This window comes from Drosophila gunungcola (assembly GCF_025200985.1).
Source record: "Drosophila gunungcola strain Sukarami chromosome X unlocalized genomic scaffold, Dgunungcola_SK_2 000021F, whole genome shotgun sequence".
Classification (NCBI taxonomy): Eukaryota; Metazoa; Arthropoda; class Insecta; order Diptera; family Drosophilidae; genus Drosophila; species Drosophila gunungcola.
Window position 1 is genome coordinate 306,082 of NW_026453184.1, and position 18,724 is coordinate 324,805.

Here is an 18,724-nt window from a genome sequence, read left to right on the forward strand (position 1 = left end):
TAATAAAGAAAAATGTAAAAATTTAGAAGTGCAGACGGGTTGCAGATACAAAGGATACAAAGTCTCTATATTAGGATATCTGCTGCCCGCTTTCGCAAAAAGTTGGAGATTTAGAGTTAAAGTGTTATACTTAATTTTAGAATTTTATGATTTTGTTAGATGTTTAGTTAAACCTAATGGAAAAAAATGACTCCGATAAAGAGAATTATCTTTTTGAATAAAAGCCTATACATAATATGGAACATTTTAAATATTTTTCCGTATTCCTCAGACCCGATGTTATGTCCTCGTTAAGAACTTTTTAGTCAGCGCTTAATTTTTTAAGTAACATTTACAAAAAAAAAAAAACACTCACACACAAAATATACACACACAATTGTTTCATCATTGTTGTCACATCCATATATACCAACAAAATCCATTTGCTATCTATGTGTTTTACTCTCTGTTCGATACTAAATCAACCTCATCATGTATTATTCCAATCACCACACACGTCCAACAAAATCCAACCAAATCCATCCAAAAACCGAACCACAATCACAATCACTATCTCAACCCAAAAACCATCTAACCAAGCAGTCTTTACGGTTGGCGATTTCCGCTACCTTATTGCAGTGGCCAGCTGGTAAAGGAGCCACCACCATCGCCGTTGCCACTGCCGCCGCCCGTCAAACTGGGCGGTTCGCCCATGACATCGCCATTGTACGTACACCTCTCTGTTTTCCGGTCCGTTTTTGTTTTTGTTCTTGATTTTGTTTTCGTATCCATTTCCGTTTCCGTTCCTGCCTTTAATTTTGATTTGCTTTGTTTTGCCACTCTTCATTTCCGCTGTCCGTTACACTAGCTCTCTGCATTCGCATCTCAGCATACTGCATCTCCTTTATAAATCGTCTTGTATTTCTGCTGTATCTCCTTCCTCCTATCACCTATCCAAATAATACCTCATAGGTCATCTTCATTAGCTAGCACTGCATGCCAAGCCACTGTAGTTAGGGTTTTTTGGTATTCAAAGGTGTATGACACTGGAAATTTTTAAAGGACGGGTACAATGTGATGTAATTTCATTACATTTTTGGAATAGAATAAAAATGTGTATGATTTGAAATCAGCATTATTTTAAGTTACTCAAAATCAAATGAAATCTGTTTAATGTTGCAAACTGTATTTTAGCAAAATTAAACTTATTAAGCTTAAAAAATGTATTTAAAAGTAATTAATAAAGTAATTTAAGTTCTAACAAAATTTAAAAAGAAACCCCGAACTTAAAATAAGATTTTATTATTTTATTATTTTTCAACCAAATATATTATCTAAAGCGAAATTTGTTCTTTAAAAAAGATAAATTAAAGCATAAAATATGTTTTCAAGCAATAAATATAGAGTCAGCTAGAAAAAAAAGTTAAAACTATTTATTATATTATCCAGTGTCATACCCTTTTGAAATAATATATTCAGTAGCAACAGGTGAGTGTCTTTGGGCTGTGCTTCCTGGCAGCTTGGCACGAATTGCATGCGTAGCAGGCAGCTTTAATAAAAGTTTAGATTGGAATTTAAATTTGCCTTACCTAATGATAATAACTAATTTTCATATCACTTTGCAGAGACGAAAAGGAGCCACTCCGCACGCCCACTGGCAGCATTAAACAAAACTCGACCATCGAGTTCGACGGCCGATTCGTGCATTCGCGCAGTGGCGAGATAATCGGCAAGAATTCAGCGGTGTAAGGTGTTTGTTCCCGAAACCAGGGAACTCGAGAATCCAACCGCAATGTGCACAAAATTAGGAGGAGGGAATAATATAATATAATATAATATAATATAATATAATATAATATAATATTATTTTATTATATTATATAATATATAATATAATATAATATAATATAATATAATATAATATAATATAATATAATATTATTTTATTATATTATATTATATTATACCTACGATGATCTAGCGCGAACAAGCCAAAGCCAAAGCTGGGGGAAGAACACTTGAATATCGATCGATTGGCGCACTAAGTTGGTTTTAATTTACTTTCTTCGTACACAGCGTAAAACTTACTAAATGTCTTACTATAAATACATACGATATCTTAAAAGCATCTAAAACATAGAACATTAAGCTCGATATAAAAAACCGGCAAGCAAACAAACAAAAAAGATAGCAGAGAAAAAATTAAGTCCATGTCGCTTCATTTTCTAGTTTATACAAGTATTTTATATCGCTGCATTTGCTTTGTTTCTCCTTAGTCACAAAAAGAAAACAAGAAATTACAAATAACGATGAACAAAAACAAAAAGGAAGAGTAAATAAAATAAAAAGAGATGATAAAGAAAGGACCTAGCATAAGTAAATATATATGTATGCAAGAAAGAAATCTTATTAATTAATGCCTTACAAACAAAAAATACATTTATTTAGCAGTTAAAGCGAAAAGGAGGATTTATGCATGTAAGCCGCAAGGAATGATAACGATTTCTTTAGTATAACTAACTTAAACATGCCATAAATAAGTTTAAACATTAAGTTTGCCCCCTGATCATCACCCCCACCAATTCGTAGTACTTAAAACGCTGAACAAAAGACTTGCAAGCATTTCTTTCCACAAAAACATGACATTAAAACGGATATATGAGATCAGAGGAAGAAACACAAGAGAAGGAACTCGAATATAAAGTTGATGCAGTAATCCTTCGTTTCCTGATGCTAATTCGTATACTTAACCACCAGAAAGTTTATGCCACGGCGGCACTTAATGAAAAATGCTCAATGTACATTAATGTTGACGAAATTGAAAGTTTGATAATATTTACAAACTGCTTAGATGCTTGAAAAACATATGGAAGTCATCGTTTCCGGTTTATCTCTCACAAGTTCAAACATGCTGAGTAAATCGAAAGTAACCCAAATTAATTGCTAAGTTGTAGAGAAAAACGGATAACTACGAGAATGCCAAACAACACACAACTCACTTATCTTTCATCCCACTTCCATCAAACAACTGCAAATCGCTCAGTTTGTGTTAAAAGTATTTTTTTATGTATGTAAAAATTAAACAAATTGTAGTTAAGAGATCTAAAACGCATTAATCTAAAGGATATATACATCTTAAATATATATATGTATGTACATGTATTTAAAGTTACTCGTAAGTTTTTTTTTCTACACGAAACAAATAATGCAAAATAAAAGAAAAAAATGAAAAGCGAACTATACATATATGTAATCACGCCGATCTGAATGTATGTATGTTATATCCCCATGAAAAGCGCATTTTTATTTAACCCTCGAAAATTCCCGATCCTTTGCAGAGATCCCCGATTTTTCTGTTCGTTGCCAATGAGCTTTGTAGCTTCTGTTGCCAGTTAAGTCAAGCGCCTTGTCAGAGCTTTTTACCTTTTAATATATATATACAAACGATACTATACAAAGAACCCTGTCGAATAACCTACAAAGCGAACCCAAATCGAGATTACTGGAGGCTACACACATCTACATATGCTCGTTAGATTGCATTAATGTGCATATGAATTAGAATTCGGATGCGATTGTTTTACGGAACTGCCCTGCGGCATATGAAATATGTTTGCAAAAAAATAAAACCGAACGAATCTAAGAACTCGATATCTTCGTTCGGCGGCAGAGTGTAGCTTTTTATATGAACTAAACTAAAAATTGATTGAAAATTATACACTGAAACTGAAACGGGAAAAAATAAAGCGTATTTACTGTACTATAATTCCAAACGATATTGTTTCTCTTGCCACTTGGGGGATATGTTTGTGGATAATGCAGATGCAGAAAGGTAATTTTGTTTATAGCTGTAAGATAAATACAAACGAGAACGGACGCTAACTTTTATACGAGTTTTATTACCTTAACAGTAAATCGCCTAAAAACCCAAAAAACACATTAAAAACTTGGTTTTTGTGTCAAAACCCTGGGAAATAATGGTCAAATGTTGGAATGTCATACACCGTTGAATTCGTAATAAAATTTCCAATCGAATGGCATTCACAGTTAAAATTTTTTCAGATTTTCAAATTTCTGCAAAAAATGATGATGTACCCCCTTACAAAAAAGTCAGAAATTTGGACATAAATAAATTTTTCAAAAAACGTTTTTCAAAATTCGGTTTTTTTGTCAAAACTAAATTAATTGTTTTCAATCGATCGGGGATGGATAATATAGGTTGCCAGCTGTTTAAAATACCAACTCTTTTGACTGTGGGTCTTATTTTGGCAAAGTTACAACAAAAAGATTCTTCAGAAATAATTTTTTTTGAAATATCGCCTAAAGACCCAAAAAACCCTTTAATTACTTGGTTTATGTGTCAAAACCCTGGGAAATAATGGTCAAATATTGGAAATTCATACACCGTTGAATTCGTAATAAAATTTCCAATCGAATGGCATTCACAGTTAAAATTTTTTCAGATTTTCAAATTTCTGCAAAAAATGATGATGTACCCCCTTACAAAAAAGTCAGAAATTTGGACATAAATAAATTTTTCAAAAAACGTTTTTCAAAATTCGGTTTTTTTGTCAAAACTAAATTAATTGTTTTCAATCGATCGGGGATGGATAATATAGGTTGCCAGCTGTTTAAAATACCAACTCTTTTGACTTTGGGTCTTATTTTGGCAAAGTTACAACAAAAAGCCTCTTCAGAAATAATTTTGTTTGAAAAATCGCCTAAAAACCCAAAAAACACATTAAAAACTTGGTTTTTGTGTCAAAACCCTGGGAAATAATGGTCAAATGTTGGAATGTCATACACCGTTGAATTCGTAATAAAATTTCCAATCGAATGGCATTCACAGTTAAAATTTTTTCAGATTCTCAAATTTCTGCAAAAAATGATGATGTACCCCCTTACAAAAAAGTCAGAAATTTGGACATAAATAAATTTTTCAAAAAACGTTTTTCAAAATTCGGTTTTTTTGTCAAAACTAAATTAATTGTTTTCAATCGATCGGGGATGGATAATATAGGTTGCCAGCTGTTTAAAATACCAACTCTTTTGACTTTGGGTCTTATTTTGGCAAAGTTACAACAAAAAGACTCTTCAGAAATAATTTTGTTTGAAATATCGCCTAAAGACCCAAACAACCCTTTAATTACTTGATTTTTGTGTCAAAACCCTGGGAAATAATGGTCAAATGTTGGAATGTCATACACCGTTGAATTCGTAATAAAATTTCCAATCGAATGGCATTCACAGTTAAAATTTTTTCAGATTTTCAAATTTCTGCAAAAAATGATGATGTACCCCCTTACAAAAAAGTCAGAAATTTGGACATAAATAAATTTTTCAAAAAACGTTTTTCAAAATTCGGTTTTTTTGTCAAAACTAAATTAATTGTTTTCAATCGATCGGGGATGGATAATATAGGTTGCCAGCTGTTTAAAATACCAACTCTTTTGACTGTGGGTCTTATTTTGGCAAAGTTACAACAAAAAGATTCTTCAGAAATAATTTTTTTTGAAATATCGCCTAAAGACCCAAAAAACCCTTTAATTACTTGGTTTATGTGTCAAAACCCTGGGAAATAATGGTCAAATATTGGAAATTCATACACCGTTGAATTCGTAATAAAATTTCCAATCGAATGGCATTCACAGTTAAAATTTTTTCAGATTTTCAAATTTCTGCAAAAAATGATGATGTACCCCCTTACAAAAAAGTCAGAAATTTGGACATAAATAAATTTTTCAAAAAACGTTTTTCAAAATTCGGTTTTTTTGTCAAAACTAAATTAATTGTTTTCAATCGATCGGGGATGGATAATATAGGTTGCCAGCTGTTTAAAATACCAACTCTTTTGACTTTGGGTCTTATTTTGGCAAAGTTACAACAAAAAGCCTCTTCAGAAATAATTTTGTTTGAAAAAATCGCCTAAAAACCCAAAAAACACATTAAAAACTTGGTTTTTGTGTCAAAACCCTGGGAAATAATGGTCAAATGTTGGAATGTCATACACCGTTGAATTCGTAATAAAATTTCCAATCGAATGGCATTCACAGTTAAAATTTTTTCAGATTCTCAAATTTCTGCAAAAAATGATGATGTACCCCCTTACAAAAAAGTCAGAAATTTGGACATAAATAAATTTTTCAAAAAACGTTTTTCAAAATTCGGTTTTTTTGTCAAAACTAAATTAATTGTTTTCAATCGATCGGGGATGGATAATATAGGTTGCCAGCTGTTTAAAATACCAACTCTTTTGACTTTGGGTCTTATTTTGGCAAAGTTACAACAAAAAGACTCTTCAGAAATAATTTTGTTTGAAATATCGCCTAAAGACCCAAACAACCCTTTAATTACTTGATTTTTGTGTCAAAACCCTGGGAAATAATGGTCAAATGTTGGAATGTCATACACCGTTGAATTCGTAATAAAATTTCCAATCGAATGGCATTCACAGTTAAAATTTTTTCAGACTTTCAAATTTCTGCAAAAAATGATGATGTACCCCCTTACAAAAAAGTCAGAAATTTGGACATAAATAAATTTTTCAAAAAACGTTTTTCAAAATTCGGTTTTTTTGTCAAAACTAAATTAATTGTTTTCAATCGATCGGGGATGGATAATATAGGTTGCCAGTTGTTCAAAATAGCAACTCTTTTGACTTTGGGTCTTATTTTGGCAAAGTTACAACAAAAAGACTCTTCAGAAATAATTTTGTTTGAAAAATCGCCTAAAGACCCAAAAAACCCTTTAATTACTGGTTTTTGTGTCAAAACCCTGGGAAATAATGGTCAAATGTTGGAATGTCATACACCGTTGAATTCGTTATAAAATTTCCAATCGAATGGCATTCACAGTTAAAATTTTTTCAGATTTTCAAATTTCTGCAAAAAATGATGATGTACCCCCTTACAAAAAAGTCAGAAATTTGGGCATAAATAAATTTTTCAAAAAACGTTTTTCAAAATTCGGTTTTTTTGTCAAAACTAAATTAATTGTTATCAATCGATCAGGGATGGATAATATAGGTTGCCAACTGTTCAAAATAGCAACTCTTTTGACTTTGGGTCTTATTTTGGCAAAGTTACAACAAAAAACCTCTTCAGAAATAATTTTGTTTGAAAAATCGCCTAAAAACCCAAAAAACACATTAAAAACTTGGTTTTTGTGTCAAAACCCTGGGAAATAATGGTCAAATGTTGGAATGTCATACACCGTTGAATTCGTAATAAAATTTCCAATCGAATGGCATTCACAGTTAAAATTTTTTCAGATTTTCAAATTTCTGCAAAAAATGATGATGTACCCCCTTACAAAAAAGTCAGAAATTTGGACATAAATAAATTTTTCAAAAAACGTTTTTCAAAATTCGGTTTTTTTGTCAAAACTAAATTAATTGTTTTCAATCGATCGGGGATGGATAATATAGGTTTCCAGCTGTTCAAAATAGCAACTCTTTTGACTTTGGGACTTATTTTGGCAAAGTTACAGCAAAAAGCCTCTTCAGAAATAATTTTGTTTGAAATATCGCCTAAAGACCCAAAAAACCCTTTAATTACTGGTTTTTGTGTCAAAACCCTGGGAAATAATGTTCAAATGTTGGAATGTCATACACCGTTGAATTCGTAATAAAATTTCCAATCGAATGGCATTCACAGTTAAAATTTTTTCAGATTTTCAAATTTCTGCAAAAAATGATGAAAAAAGTCAGAAATTTGGGCATAAATAAATTTTTCAAAAAACGTTTTTCAAAATTCGGTTTTTTTGTCAAAACTAAATTAATTGTTATCAATCGATCAGGGATGGATAATATAGGTTGCCAACTGTTCAAAATAGCAACTCTTTTGACTTTGGGTCTTATTTTTGCAATTACAACAAAAAACCTCTTCAGAAATAATTTTGTTTGAAAAATCGCCTTAAAACCCAAAAAACACATTAAAAACTTGGTTTTTGTGTCAAAACCCTGGGAAATGGTCAAATGTTGGAATGTCATACACCGTTGAATTCGTTATAAAATTTCCAATCGAATGGCATTCACAGTTAAAATTTTTTCAGATTTTCAAATTTCTGCAAAAAATGATGATGTACCCCCTTACAAAAAAGTCAGAAATTTGAACATAAATAAATTTTTCAAAAAACGTTTTTCAAAATTCGGTTTTTTTGTCAAAACTAAATTAATTGTTTTCAATCGATCGGGGATGGATAATATAGGTTTCCAGCTGTTCAAAATATCAACTCTTTTGACTTTGGGTCTTATTTTGGCAAAGTTACAACAAAAAACCTCTTCAGAAATAATTTTGTTTGAAAAATCGCCTAAAAACCCAAAAAACACATTCAAAACTTGGTTTTTGTGTCAAAACCCGTGGAAATAATGGTCAAATGTTGGAATGTCATACACCGTTGAATTCGTAATAAAATTTCCAATCGAATGGCATTCACAGTTAAAATTTTTTTAGATTTTCAAATTTCTGCAAAAAATGATGATGTACCCCCTTAAAAAAAGTCAGAAATTTGGGCATAAATAAATTTTTCAAAAAACGTTTTTCAAAATTCGGTTTTTTTGTCAAAACTAAATTAATTGTTATCAATCGATCAGGGATGGATAATATAGGTTGCCAACTGTTCAAAATAGCAACTCTTTTGACTTTGGGTCTTATTTTGGCAAAGTTACAACAAAAAACCTCTTCAGAAATAATTTTGTTTGAAAAATCGCTTAAAACCCAAAAAACACATTAAAAACTTGGTTTTTGTGTCAAAACCCTGGGAAATAATGGTCAAATGTTGGAATGTCATACACCGTTGAATTCGTTATAAAATTTCCAATCGAATGGCATTCACAGTTAAAATTTTTTCAGATTTTCAAATTTCTGCAAAAAATTTTAACTGTGAATGCCATTTGATTGGAAATTTTATTACGAATTCAACGGTGTATGACATTCCAACATTTGACCATTATTTCCACGGGTTTTGACACAAAAACCAGTAATTAAAGGGTTTTTTGGGTCTTTAGGCGATTTTTCAAACAAAATTATTTCTGAAGAGTCTTTTTGTTGTAACTTTGCCAAAATAAGACCCAAAGTCAAAAGAGTTGCTATTTTGAACAGCTGGCAACCTATATTATCGATCCCCGATCGATTGAAAACAATTAATTTAGTTTTGACAAAAAACCGAATTTTGAAAAACGTTTTTTGAAAAATTTAGTTGTGTCCAAATTTCTGACTTTTTTGTAAGGGGGTACATCATCATTTTTTGCAAAAATTTAAAAATCTGAAAAAATTTTAACTGTGAATGCCATTTGATGGGAAATTTTATTACGAATTCAACGGTGTATGACATTCCAACATTTGACCATTATTTCCCAGGGTTTTGACACAAAAACCAAGTTTTTAATGTGTTTTTTGGGTTTTTAGGCGATTTTTCAAACAAAATTATTTCTGAAGAGGCTTTTTGTTGTAACTTTGCCAAAATAAGACCCAAAGTCAAAAGAGTTGCTATTTTAAACAGCTGGCTACCTATATTATCCATCCCTGACCGATTGAAAACAATTAATTTAGTTTTGACAAGAAAACCGAATTTTGAAAAACGTTTTTTGAAAAATTTATTTATGTCCAAATTTCTGACTTTTTTGTAAGGGGGTACATCATCATTTTTTGCAGAAATTTGAAAATCTGAAAAAATTTTAACTGTGAATGCCATTCGATTGGAAATTTTATTACGAATTCAACGGTGTATGACATTCCAACATTTGACCATTATTTCCACGGGTTTTGACACAAAATCCAGTAATTAAAAAGTTTTTTGGGTCTTTAGGCGATTTTTTCAAACAAAATTATTTCTGAAGAGTCTTTTTGTTGTAACTTTGCCAAAATAAGACCCAAAGTCAAAAGAGTTGCTATTTTGAACAACTGGCAACCTATATTATCGATATCCGATCGATTGAAAACAATTAATTTAGTTTTGACAAAAAAAACCGAATTTTGAAAAACGTTTTTTGAAAAATTTAGTTGTGTCCAAATTTCTGACTTTTTTGTAAGGGGGTACATCATAATTTTTTGCAGAAATTTGAAAATCTGAAAAAATTTTAACTGTTAATGCCATTTGATTGGAAATTTTATTACGAATTCAACGGTGTATGACATTCCAACATTTGACCATTATTTCCACGGGTTTTGACACAAAAAACAAGTAATTAAAAAGTTTTTTGGGTCTTTAGGCGATTTTTCAAACAAAATTATTTCTGAAGAGTCTTTTTGTTGTAACTTTGCCAAAATAAGACCCAAAGTCAAAAGAGTTGCTATTTTGAACAACTGGCAACCTATATTATCGATATCCGATCGATTGAAAACAATTAATTTAGTTTTGACAAAAAAACCGAATTTTGAAAAACGTTTTTTAAAAAATTTAGTTGTGTCCAAATTTCTGACTTTTTTGTAAGGGGGTACATCATCATTTTTTGCAGAAATTTGAAAATCTGAAAAATTTTAACTGTGAATGCCATTCGATTGGAAATTTTATTACGAATTCAACGGTGTATGACATTCCAACATTTGACCATTATTTCCCAGGGTTTTGACACAAAAACCAAGTTTTTAATGTGTTTTTTGGGTTTTTAGGCGATTTTTCAAACAAAATTATTTCTGAAGAGTCTTTTTGTTGTAACTTTGCCAAAATAAGACCCAAAGTCAAAAGAGTTGCTATGTTTTTGTGTGTTTTGACACAAAAACCAAGTTTTTAATGTGTTTTTTGGGTTTTAAGGCGATTTTTTCAAACAAAATTATTTCTGAAGGGGCTTTTTGTTGTAACTTTGCCAAAATAAGACCACAAAGTCAAAAGAGTTGATATTTTGAACAGCTGGCAACCTATATTATCCATCCCCGATCGTTAATGCCATTTGATTGGAAATTTTATTACGAATTCAACGGTGTATGACATTCCAACATTTGACCATTATTTCCACGGGTTTTGACTCAAAAAACAAGTAATTAAAAAGTTTTTTGGGTCTTTAGGCGATTTTTTTCAAACAAAATTATTTCTGAAGAGGCTTTTTGCTGTAACTTTGCCAAAATAAGACCCAAAGTCAAAAGAGTTGCTATTTTGAACAGCTGGCAACCTATATTATCCATCCCCGATCGATTGAAACAATTCATTTAGTTTTGACAAAAAAAACCGAATTTTGAAAAACGTTTTTTGAAAAATTTATTTGTGTCCAAATTTCTGACTTTTTTGTAAGGGGGTACATCATCATTTTTTGCAGAAATTTGAAAATCTGAAAAAATTTTAACTGTGAATGCCATTCGATTGGAAATTTTATTACGAATTCAACGGTGTATGACATTCCAACATTTGACCATTATTTCCACGGGTTTTGACACAAAAACCAGTAATTAAAGGGTTTTTTTGGGTCTTTAGGCGATTTTTCAAACAAAATTATTTCTGAAGAGTCTTTTTGTTGTAACTTTGCCAAAATAAGACCCAAAGTCAAAAGAGTTGCTATTTTGAACAGCTGGCAACCTATATTATCCATCCCCGATCAATTGAAAACAATTAATTTAGTTTTGACAAAAAAAAACCGAATTTTGAAAACGTTTTTTGAAAAATTTAGTTGTGTCCAAATTTCTGACTTTTTTGTAAGGGTACATCATCATTTTTTGCAGAAATTTGAAAATCTGAAAAAATTTTAACTGTGAATGCCATTCGATTGGAAATTTTATTACGAATTCAACGGTGTATGACATTCCAACATTTTACCATTATTTCCCAAGGTTTTGACACAAAAACCAAGTTTTTAATGTGTTTTTTGGGTTTAAGGCGATTTTTCAAACAAAATTATTTCTGAAGGGGCTTTTTGTTGTAACTTTGCCAAAATAAGACCCAAAGTCAAAAGAGTTGATATTTTGAACAGCTGGCAACCTATATTATCCATCCCCGATCGTTAATGCCATTTGATTGGAAATTTTATTACGAATTCAACGGTGTATGACATTCCAACATTTGACCATTATTTTCCACGGGTTTTGACACAAAAACCAAGTTTTTTAATGTGTTTTTTGGGTTTTAAGGCGATTTTTCAAACAAAATTATTTCTGAAGGGGCTTTTTGTTGTAACTTTGCCAAAATAAGACCCAAAGTCAAAAGAGTTGATATTTTGAACAGCTGGCAACCTATATTATCCATCCCCGATCAATTGAAAACAATCATTTATTGCAGAAATTTGAAAATCTGAAAAAATTTTAACTGTGAATGCCATTCGATTGGAAATTTTATTACGAATTCAACGTTGTATGACATTCCAACATTTGACCATTATTTCCCAGGGTTTTTGACACAAAAATCAAGTTTTTAATGTGTTTTTTTGGGTTTTTAGGCGATTTTTCAAACAAAATTATTTCTGAAGAGGCTTTTTGCTGTAACTTTGCCAAAATAAGACCCAAAGTCAAAAGAGTTGCTATTTTGAACAGCTGGCAACCTATATTATCCATCCCCGATCGATTGAAAACAATTAATTTAGTTTTGACAAAAAAAACCGAATTTTGAAAAACGTTTTTTGAAAAATTTATTTGTGTCCAAATTTCTGACTTTTTTGTAAGGGGGTACATCATCATTTTTTGCAGAAATTTGAAAATCTGAAAAAATTTTAACTGTTAATGCCATTTGATTGGAAATTTTATTACGAATTCAACGGTGTATGACATTCCAACATTTGACCATTATTTCCACGGGTTTTGAGACAAAAACAAGTAATTAAAAAGTTTTTTGGGTCTTTAGGCGATTTTTCAAACAAAATTATTTCTGAAGAGTCTTTTTGTTGTAACTTTGCCAAAATAAGACCCAAAGTCAAAAGAGTTGCTATTTTGAACAACATGCAACCTATATTATCGATATCCGATCGATTGAAAACAATTAATTTAGTTTTGACAAAAAAACCGAATTTTGAAAAACGTTTTTTGAAAAATTTAGTTGTGTCCAAATTTCTGACTTTTTTGTAAGGGGGTACATCATCATTTTTTGCAGAAATCTGAAAATCTGAAAAAATTTTAACTGTGAATGCAATTAGATTGGAAATTTTATTACGAATTCAACGGTGTATGACATTCCAACATTTGACCATTATTTCCCAGGGTTTTGACACAAAAACCAAGTTTTTAATGTGTTTTTGGGTTCTTAGGCGATTTTTCAAACAAAATTATTTCTGAAGAGGCTTTTTGCTGTAACTTTGCCAAAATAAGACCCAAAGTCAAAGAGTTGCTATTTTGAACAGCTGGCAACCTATATTATCCATCCCCGATCGATTAAAAACAATTAATTTAGTTTTGACAAAAAAACCGAATTTTGATAAACGTTTTGTGAAAAATTTATTTGTGTCCAAATTTCTGACATCATCATTTTTTGCAGAAATTTGAAAATCTAAAAAATTTTAACTGTGAATGCCATTCGATTGGAAATTTTATTACGAATTCAACGGTGGTATGACATTCTAACATTTGACCATTATTTCCCAGGGTTTTGACACAAAAACCAAGTTTTAAATGTGTTTTTTGGGTTTTAGGCGATTTTTTCAAACAAAATTATTTCTGAAGAGGCTTTTTGTTGTAACTTTGCCAAAATAAGACCCAAAGTCAAAAGAGTGCTATTTTGAACAGCTGGCAACCTATATTATCCATCCCCGATCGATTAAAAACAATTAATTTAGTTTTGACAAAAAAAAACCGAATTTTGATAAACGTTTTGTGAAAAATTTATTTGTGTCCAAATTTCTGACATTTTTGTAAGGGGGGTACATCATCATTTTTTGCAGAAATTTGAAAATCTAAAAAAATTTTAACTGTGAATGCCATTCGATTGGAAATTTTATTACGAATTCAACGGTGTATGACATTCCAACATTTGACCATTATTTCCACGGGTTTTGACACAAAAACAAGTAATTAAAAAGTTTTGGTCTTTAGGCGATTTTTCAAACAAAATTATTTCTGAAGAGGCTTTTTGCTGTAACTTTGCCAAAATAAGACCCAAAGTCAAAAGAGTTGCTATTTTGAACAGCTGGCAACCTATATTATCCATCCCCGATCGATTGAAAACAATTAATTTAGTTTTGACAAAAAAAAACCGAATTTTGAAAAACGTTTTTTGAAAAATTTATTTGTGTCCAAATTTCTGACTTTTTTGTAAGGGTACATCATCATTTTTTGCAGAAATTTGAAAATCTGAAAAAATTTTAACTGTGAATGCCATTCGATTGGAAATTTTATTACGAATTCAACGGTGTATGACATTCCAACATTTGACCATTATTTCCCAGGGTTTTGACACAAAAACCAAGTTTTTAATGTGTTTTTTGGGTTTTAAAGGCGATTTTTCAAACAAAATTATTTCTGAAGGGGCTTTTTGTTGTAACTTTGCCAAAATAAGACCCAAAGTCAAAAGAGTTGATATTTTGAACAGCTGGCAACCTATATTATCCATCCCCGATCAATTGAAAACAATCATTTATTGCAGAAATTTGAAAATCTGAAAAAATTTTAACTGTGAATGCCATTCGATTGGAAATTTTATTACGAATTTAACGGTGTATGACATTCCAACATTTGACCATTATTTCCCAGGGTTTTGACACAAAAACCAAGTTTTTAATGTGTTTTTTGGGTTTTTAGGCGATTTTTCAAACAAAATTATTTCTGAAGAGGCTTTTTGCTGTAACTTTGCCAAAATAAGACCCAAAGTCAAAAGAGTTGCTATTTTGAACAGCTGGCAACCTATATTATCCATCCCCGATCGATTGAAAACAATTAATTTAGTTTTGACAAAAAAAAACCGAATTTTGAAAAACGTTTTTTGAAAAATTTATTTGTGTCCAAATTTCTGACTTTTTTGTAAGGGGGTACATCATCATTTTTTGCAGAAATTTGAAAATCTGAAAAAATTTTAACTGTTAATGCCATTTGATTGGAAATTTTATTACGAATTCAACGGTGTATGACATTCCAACATTTGACCATTATTTCCACGGGTTTTGACACAAAAAACAAGTAATTAAAAAGTTTTTTGGGTCTTTAGGCGATTTTTCAAACAAAATTATTTCTGAAGAGTCTTTTTGTTGTAACTTTGCCAAAATAAGACCCAAAGTCAAAAGAGTTGCTATTTTGAACAACTGGCAACCTATATTATCGATATCCGATCGATTGAAAACAATTAATTTAGTTTTGACAAAAAAACCGAATTTTGAAAAACGTTTTTTGAAAAATTTAGTTGTGTCCAAATTTCTGACTTTTTTGTAAGGGGGTACATCAACATTTTTTGCAGAAATCTGAAAATCTGAAAAAATTTTAACTGTGAATGCAATTCGATTGGAAATTTTATTACGAATTCAACGGTGTATGACATTCCAACATTTGACCATTATTTCCCAGGGTTTTGACACAAAAACCAAGTTTTTAATGTGTTTTTGGGTTTTTAGGCGATTTTTCAAAAAAAATTATTTCTGAAGAGTATTTTTGTTGTAAATTTGCCAAAATAAGACCCAAAGTCAAAAGAGTTGCTATTTTGAACAGCTGGCAACCTATATTATCCATCCCCGATCGATTGAAAACAATTAATTTAGTTTTGACAAAAAAAACCGAATTTTGAAAAACGTTTTTTGAAAAATTTATTTGTGTCCAAATTTTGTCAAAACTAAATTAATTGTTTTCAATCGATCAAGGATGGATAATATAGGTTGCCAGCTGTTCAAAATAGCAACTCTTTTGACTTTGGGTCATATTTTGGCAAAGTTACAACAAAAAGCCTCTTCAGAAATAATTTTGTTTGAAAAAAGACCCAAAAAACACATTAAAAACTTGGTTTTTGTGTCAAAACCCTGGGAAATAATGGTCAAAAGTTGGAATGTCATACACCGTTTCCAATCGAATGGCATTCACAGTTAAAACTCCTTCAGATTTCAAAATTTTGGCAAAAAAATTTTCAAAAAAGTCAGCAAATTGGACATATGTTAATTATTCAAATTACAAATCTGCTTACAAATTTCATAAAAACGATTGCGGAAGTTTTAAGTCTCTGGCTTCTGAGCTGATATTAACTCGTCTAAATATGCTGATCCAGAATGTATATATACTTTATGCGGTCCGAAATGATTATTTTCATTATCAATTTTATTGGCATTAAACAGAAGACGCACAAGGAAAGCTTACATTACATTCTGCACACTTTGCGTATTTTTTACAATATCTTTTGGAATATTATACAATTAAACGAGGTAAATTAAAGCGTTTTTGTATGATTAAAAGGGTACCACTTTATTCGCAAAATTTGTTTTATGCACTGTAAACGGTAGGCACGGTTTGGGGCTTTCGTTTTTTGAGGTAAAATGATTTGATATCTGATACGGTTTGAAGATGACCATCATGCTGATAGACTAGGGACTATCTTACACAGATATGTTACAACTTTGATTTGAGCATTGTACAACTAGTAGTATTTTTTATAAATCAAATTTGCGCTAATACTCAGGGGTGTCACAAAAAATATCCTTTGGTTTGTAATCTCCTGCTTCGTCAATTGAATTTCATCAACTACAACGATTTAAATCCTAAAATTAAATTGCACTTTACAAAGCTTGTCTTTTTGCTTAACATAATTGAGCTGCAATTAAACCGGTTTTTACAAAGCTGAGGATATTTGTGTTAAATGACAAAGAAGTTAAACTTTGAGGAAACATTTTTATGTGGGACGTTGTAACTAAACTTTGAGTTTTCTGGATATAGATACTGTGTGACACCCCCATATAGTTTTGGAGACGAACACACTAAATAAATTCACTAGACGAGGGGCTGGCTAAGTATACTATGTATACATCCCAGAGGTTAGACCTCCAAGCCGCCGTCGGATCGCTGGCCCTTCTTGAGCAGCGCCTCCTCGGCGTTGAGCTTGGTCTTTTCGGTGCGCGTATGCCAGACGAGCACATCCCGACAGCCGTTGGCCAGCGGCTGCAGCTGGTCCCGCGTGGTCAGGTGCCGCAGGATCTCGCTCTCCTGGTAGCCCCGCTGCACCTCGTACGAGAACATGGCCTGCGGATTGCGGATGAACAAGTCCATGCTGATGGCGAAGGCGGCCATGTCGATGGGGAAGGGGCGCTCCGGTCGCCAGGCGGCATTGAAGCCCGTCACCTGGGTGCGGTCCTCGTTGAGCAGGGGCCGCTCCACCATCAGTCCGCCGACCAGGCCCACCGGCCAGACGCCCACGCGACCCCCCTGGATCTTGGCCATCTCGGCGAAGAGCTCCGTGGAGTAGGAGTTGTCGTCGTCCATGAAGAACACGATCGAGTGCCGGTCCACATCGACGTGGTTGCGTAGCCAAGCCAGGGCCAGGTTCCGCTGCTCCACGCCGCGTGGCTTTATCCAGTTGGGATCCTTGCCCTGCAGCTTGAACTCCGGCGGAGTCTTGATGTTCAGCAGCGTGGAGCGCTTCTCCAGGCCGGCTCTCTCCAGCAGGTTCCTGACCAGCGAGGTGGTGCTGTTGGCATCCTCCACAATGATCCAGTGCAGGTGGGGCAAGAGCATGAAGAGGTGCGACAATCTGGGTTGGGAGCAAACACAGATCATTATATGGAGGGTATCTAAATGGGCCATAGTATTGGGTACTCCACCTGGTCAGTTCCGCTTTTTGGGCGGGTCGTGGATACGTGGGCGTCACAGCGTAGATTGTTGGCAACGTGTCCGCCTGGGCGAACATGGCCTGCAGGTACTCCGGACCCTGGCAGGTGCGCTTCCCGTTCCGGTGCACCATCATCAGGACTACCAGGAAGACGATGATCAGGATCAGGACCTGGCGCGGGCGAATGCGGACCTCCGACATTCTGCGGCAATTTGCAGAGGGGTTTTGTTTAACTTGTTAAAACAAACAAACGGGCAATCTGCGTGCGGCACTGCCAGCCACTGCCTAAAAAACGGCAGCCAAACGGTCACACTGCCCAGCAGAATGGCAATTATCAAACGCCTCTACCGTCTACTCTGGCAACTCTAAAATCATTTAAGACACATATAATTTATTGATTTTTAATTTGTTAGTTTTTGAAGCGAATAAATATAAACAATAAACTTAATCGACTTACGTTCCCTGTCTTACAACCATTCTGCTGCTGGATTGTGTCCAAGCTAAGGGAATTGCAAGAGAATTATTTATAATATACCCAAATTTTTAAAATTATCCGTTGCGTAGGGACAAACAAAAATCGTTTTTAGCTTTGTTAAAATATTTTTTTTTGATTTATTTGGTTTAAATACATACGCAACACTTCACTTCACTATAGGGTTGAAATGGAAAAGTGTGGCATACTTTTGGGCGGGTTGGGCGCAGCTTTGACCGAATATAAATAAAAAAATATTTTTTGACAGTGTTATTGCTGGACAATCATAATCTAATTTTTCTAATCCAAACAGGGAAAATTCGGATTTTTAATGAATTCTTTAAATTAACCTGCAAAAAGAAAGGTTTCTTCACTGGCAAATGCGCGAAATTTGCTTCTATATTAATAATTAGCGAAATATTTTCATATTTGATTTGAGACTCTTGTTTCTATTTAAATATGAGTAAGATACTTACATATTTTCTTTTATTATTAATCTTCTGGTAGGGACTGTCAATAATGATTATTCAATCACATAAAAACGTCATACAAAAAAAAGAATGCTATTAAAATTTTATTTTATATAATATTCCTAAAAGAAAATAATTATTTTTGAGCAAAGAAATAAAA

The 18,724-nt window shown here is 32.5% G+C and overlaps 2 protein-coding genes across 7 annotated transcripts in view; one reads left to right on the plus strand and one right to left on the minus strand.

Annotated features, from left to right (window-relative positions):
• The window catches only part of LOC128260361 (fasciclin-2), a 70,708-nt gene extending 68,886 nt beyond the window's left edge, over positions 1–1,822 (plus strand). For 2 of the 6 annotated variants that reach the window (XM_052993307.1, XM_052993309.1), the window contains 2 exons: positions 583–705; positions 1,605–1,822. In XM_052993307.1, the coding sequence (XP_052849267.1) occupies positions 583–705; positions 1,605–1,728 (247 nt within the window). In that variant the 3' untranslated portion in view covers positions 1,729–1,822. The remainder of the gene's footprint in view (positions 1–582; positions 706–1,604) is intronic. The other 4 variants (XM_052993308.1, XM_052993310.1, XM_052993311.1 and 1 more) reach the window with 2 other exon arrangements.
• A 14,416-nt stretch (positions 1,823–16,238) lies between these two features.
• On the minus strand, positions 16,239–17,919 carry LOC128260345 (galactosylgalactosylxylosylprotein 3-beta-glucuronosyltransferase I). Its single transcript, XM_052993267.1, has 2 exons — positions 17,615–17,919; positions 16,239–17,544 (listed from the first exon to the last, which is right to left on the minus strand). Exons 1-2 carry the CDS (start codon positions 17,821–17,823, stop codon positions 16,833–16,835), a joined length of 921 nt encoding a protein of 306 aa, XP_052849227.1. The 5' UTR covers positions 17,824–17,919; the 3' UTR covers positions 16,239–16,832.
• Positions 17,920–18,724: the final 805 nt, after the last annotated feature.

Coding starts and splice junctions, on each gene's coding strand:
- LOC128260345 (XM_052993267.1), bottom strand. CDS start 17,823: ATGTCGGAGGTCCGCATTCGCCCGCGCCAGGTCCTGATCCTGATCATC. Junction 17,545..17,614: donor CAAAAAGCGGAACTGACCAG/GTGGAGTACCCA, acceptor CTCCCAACCCAG/ATTGTCGCACCTCTTCATGC.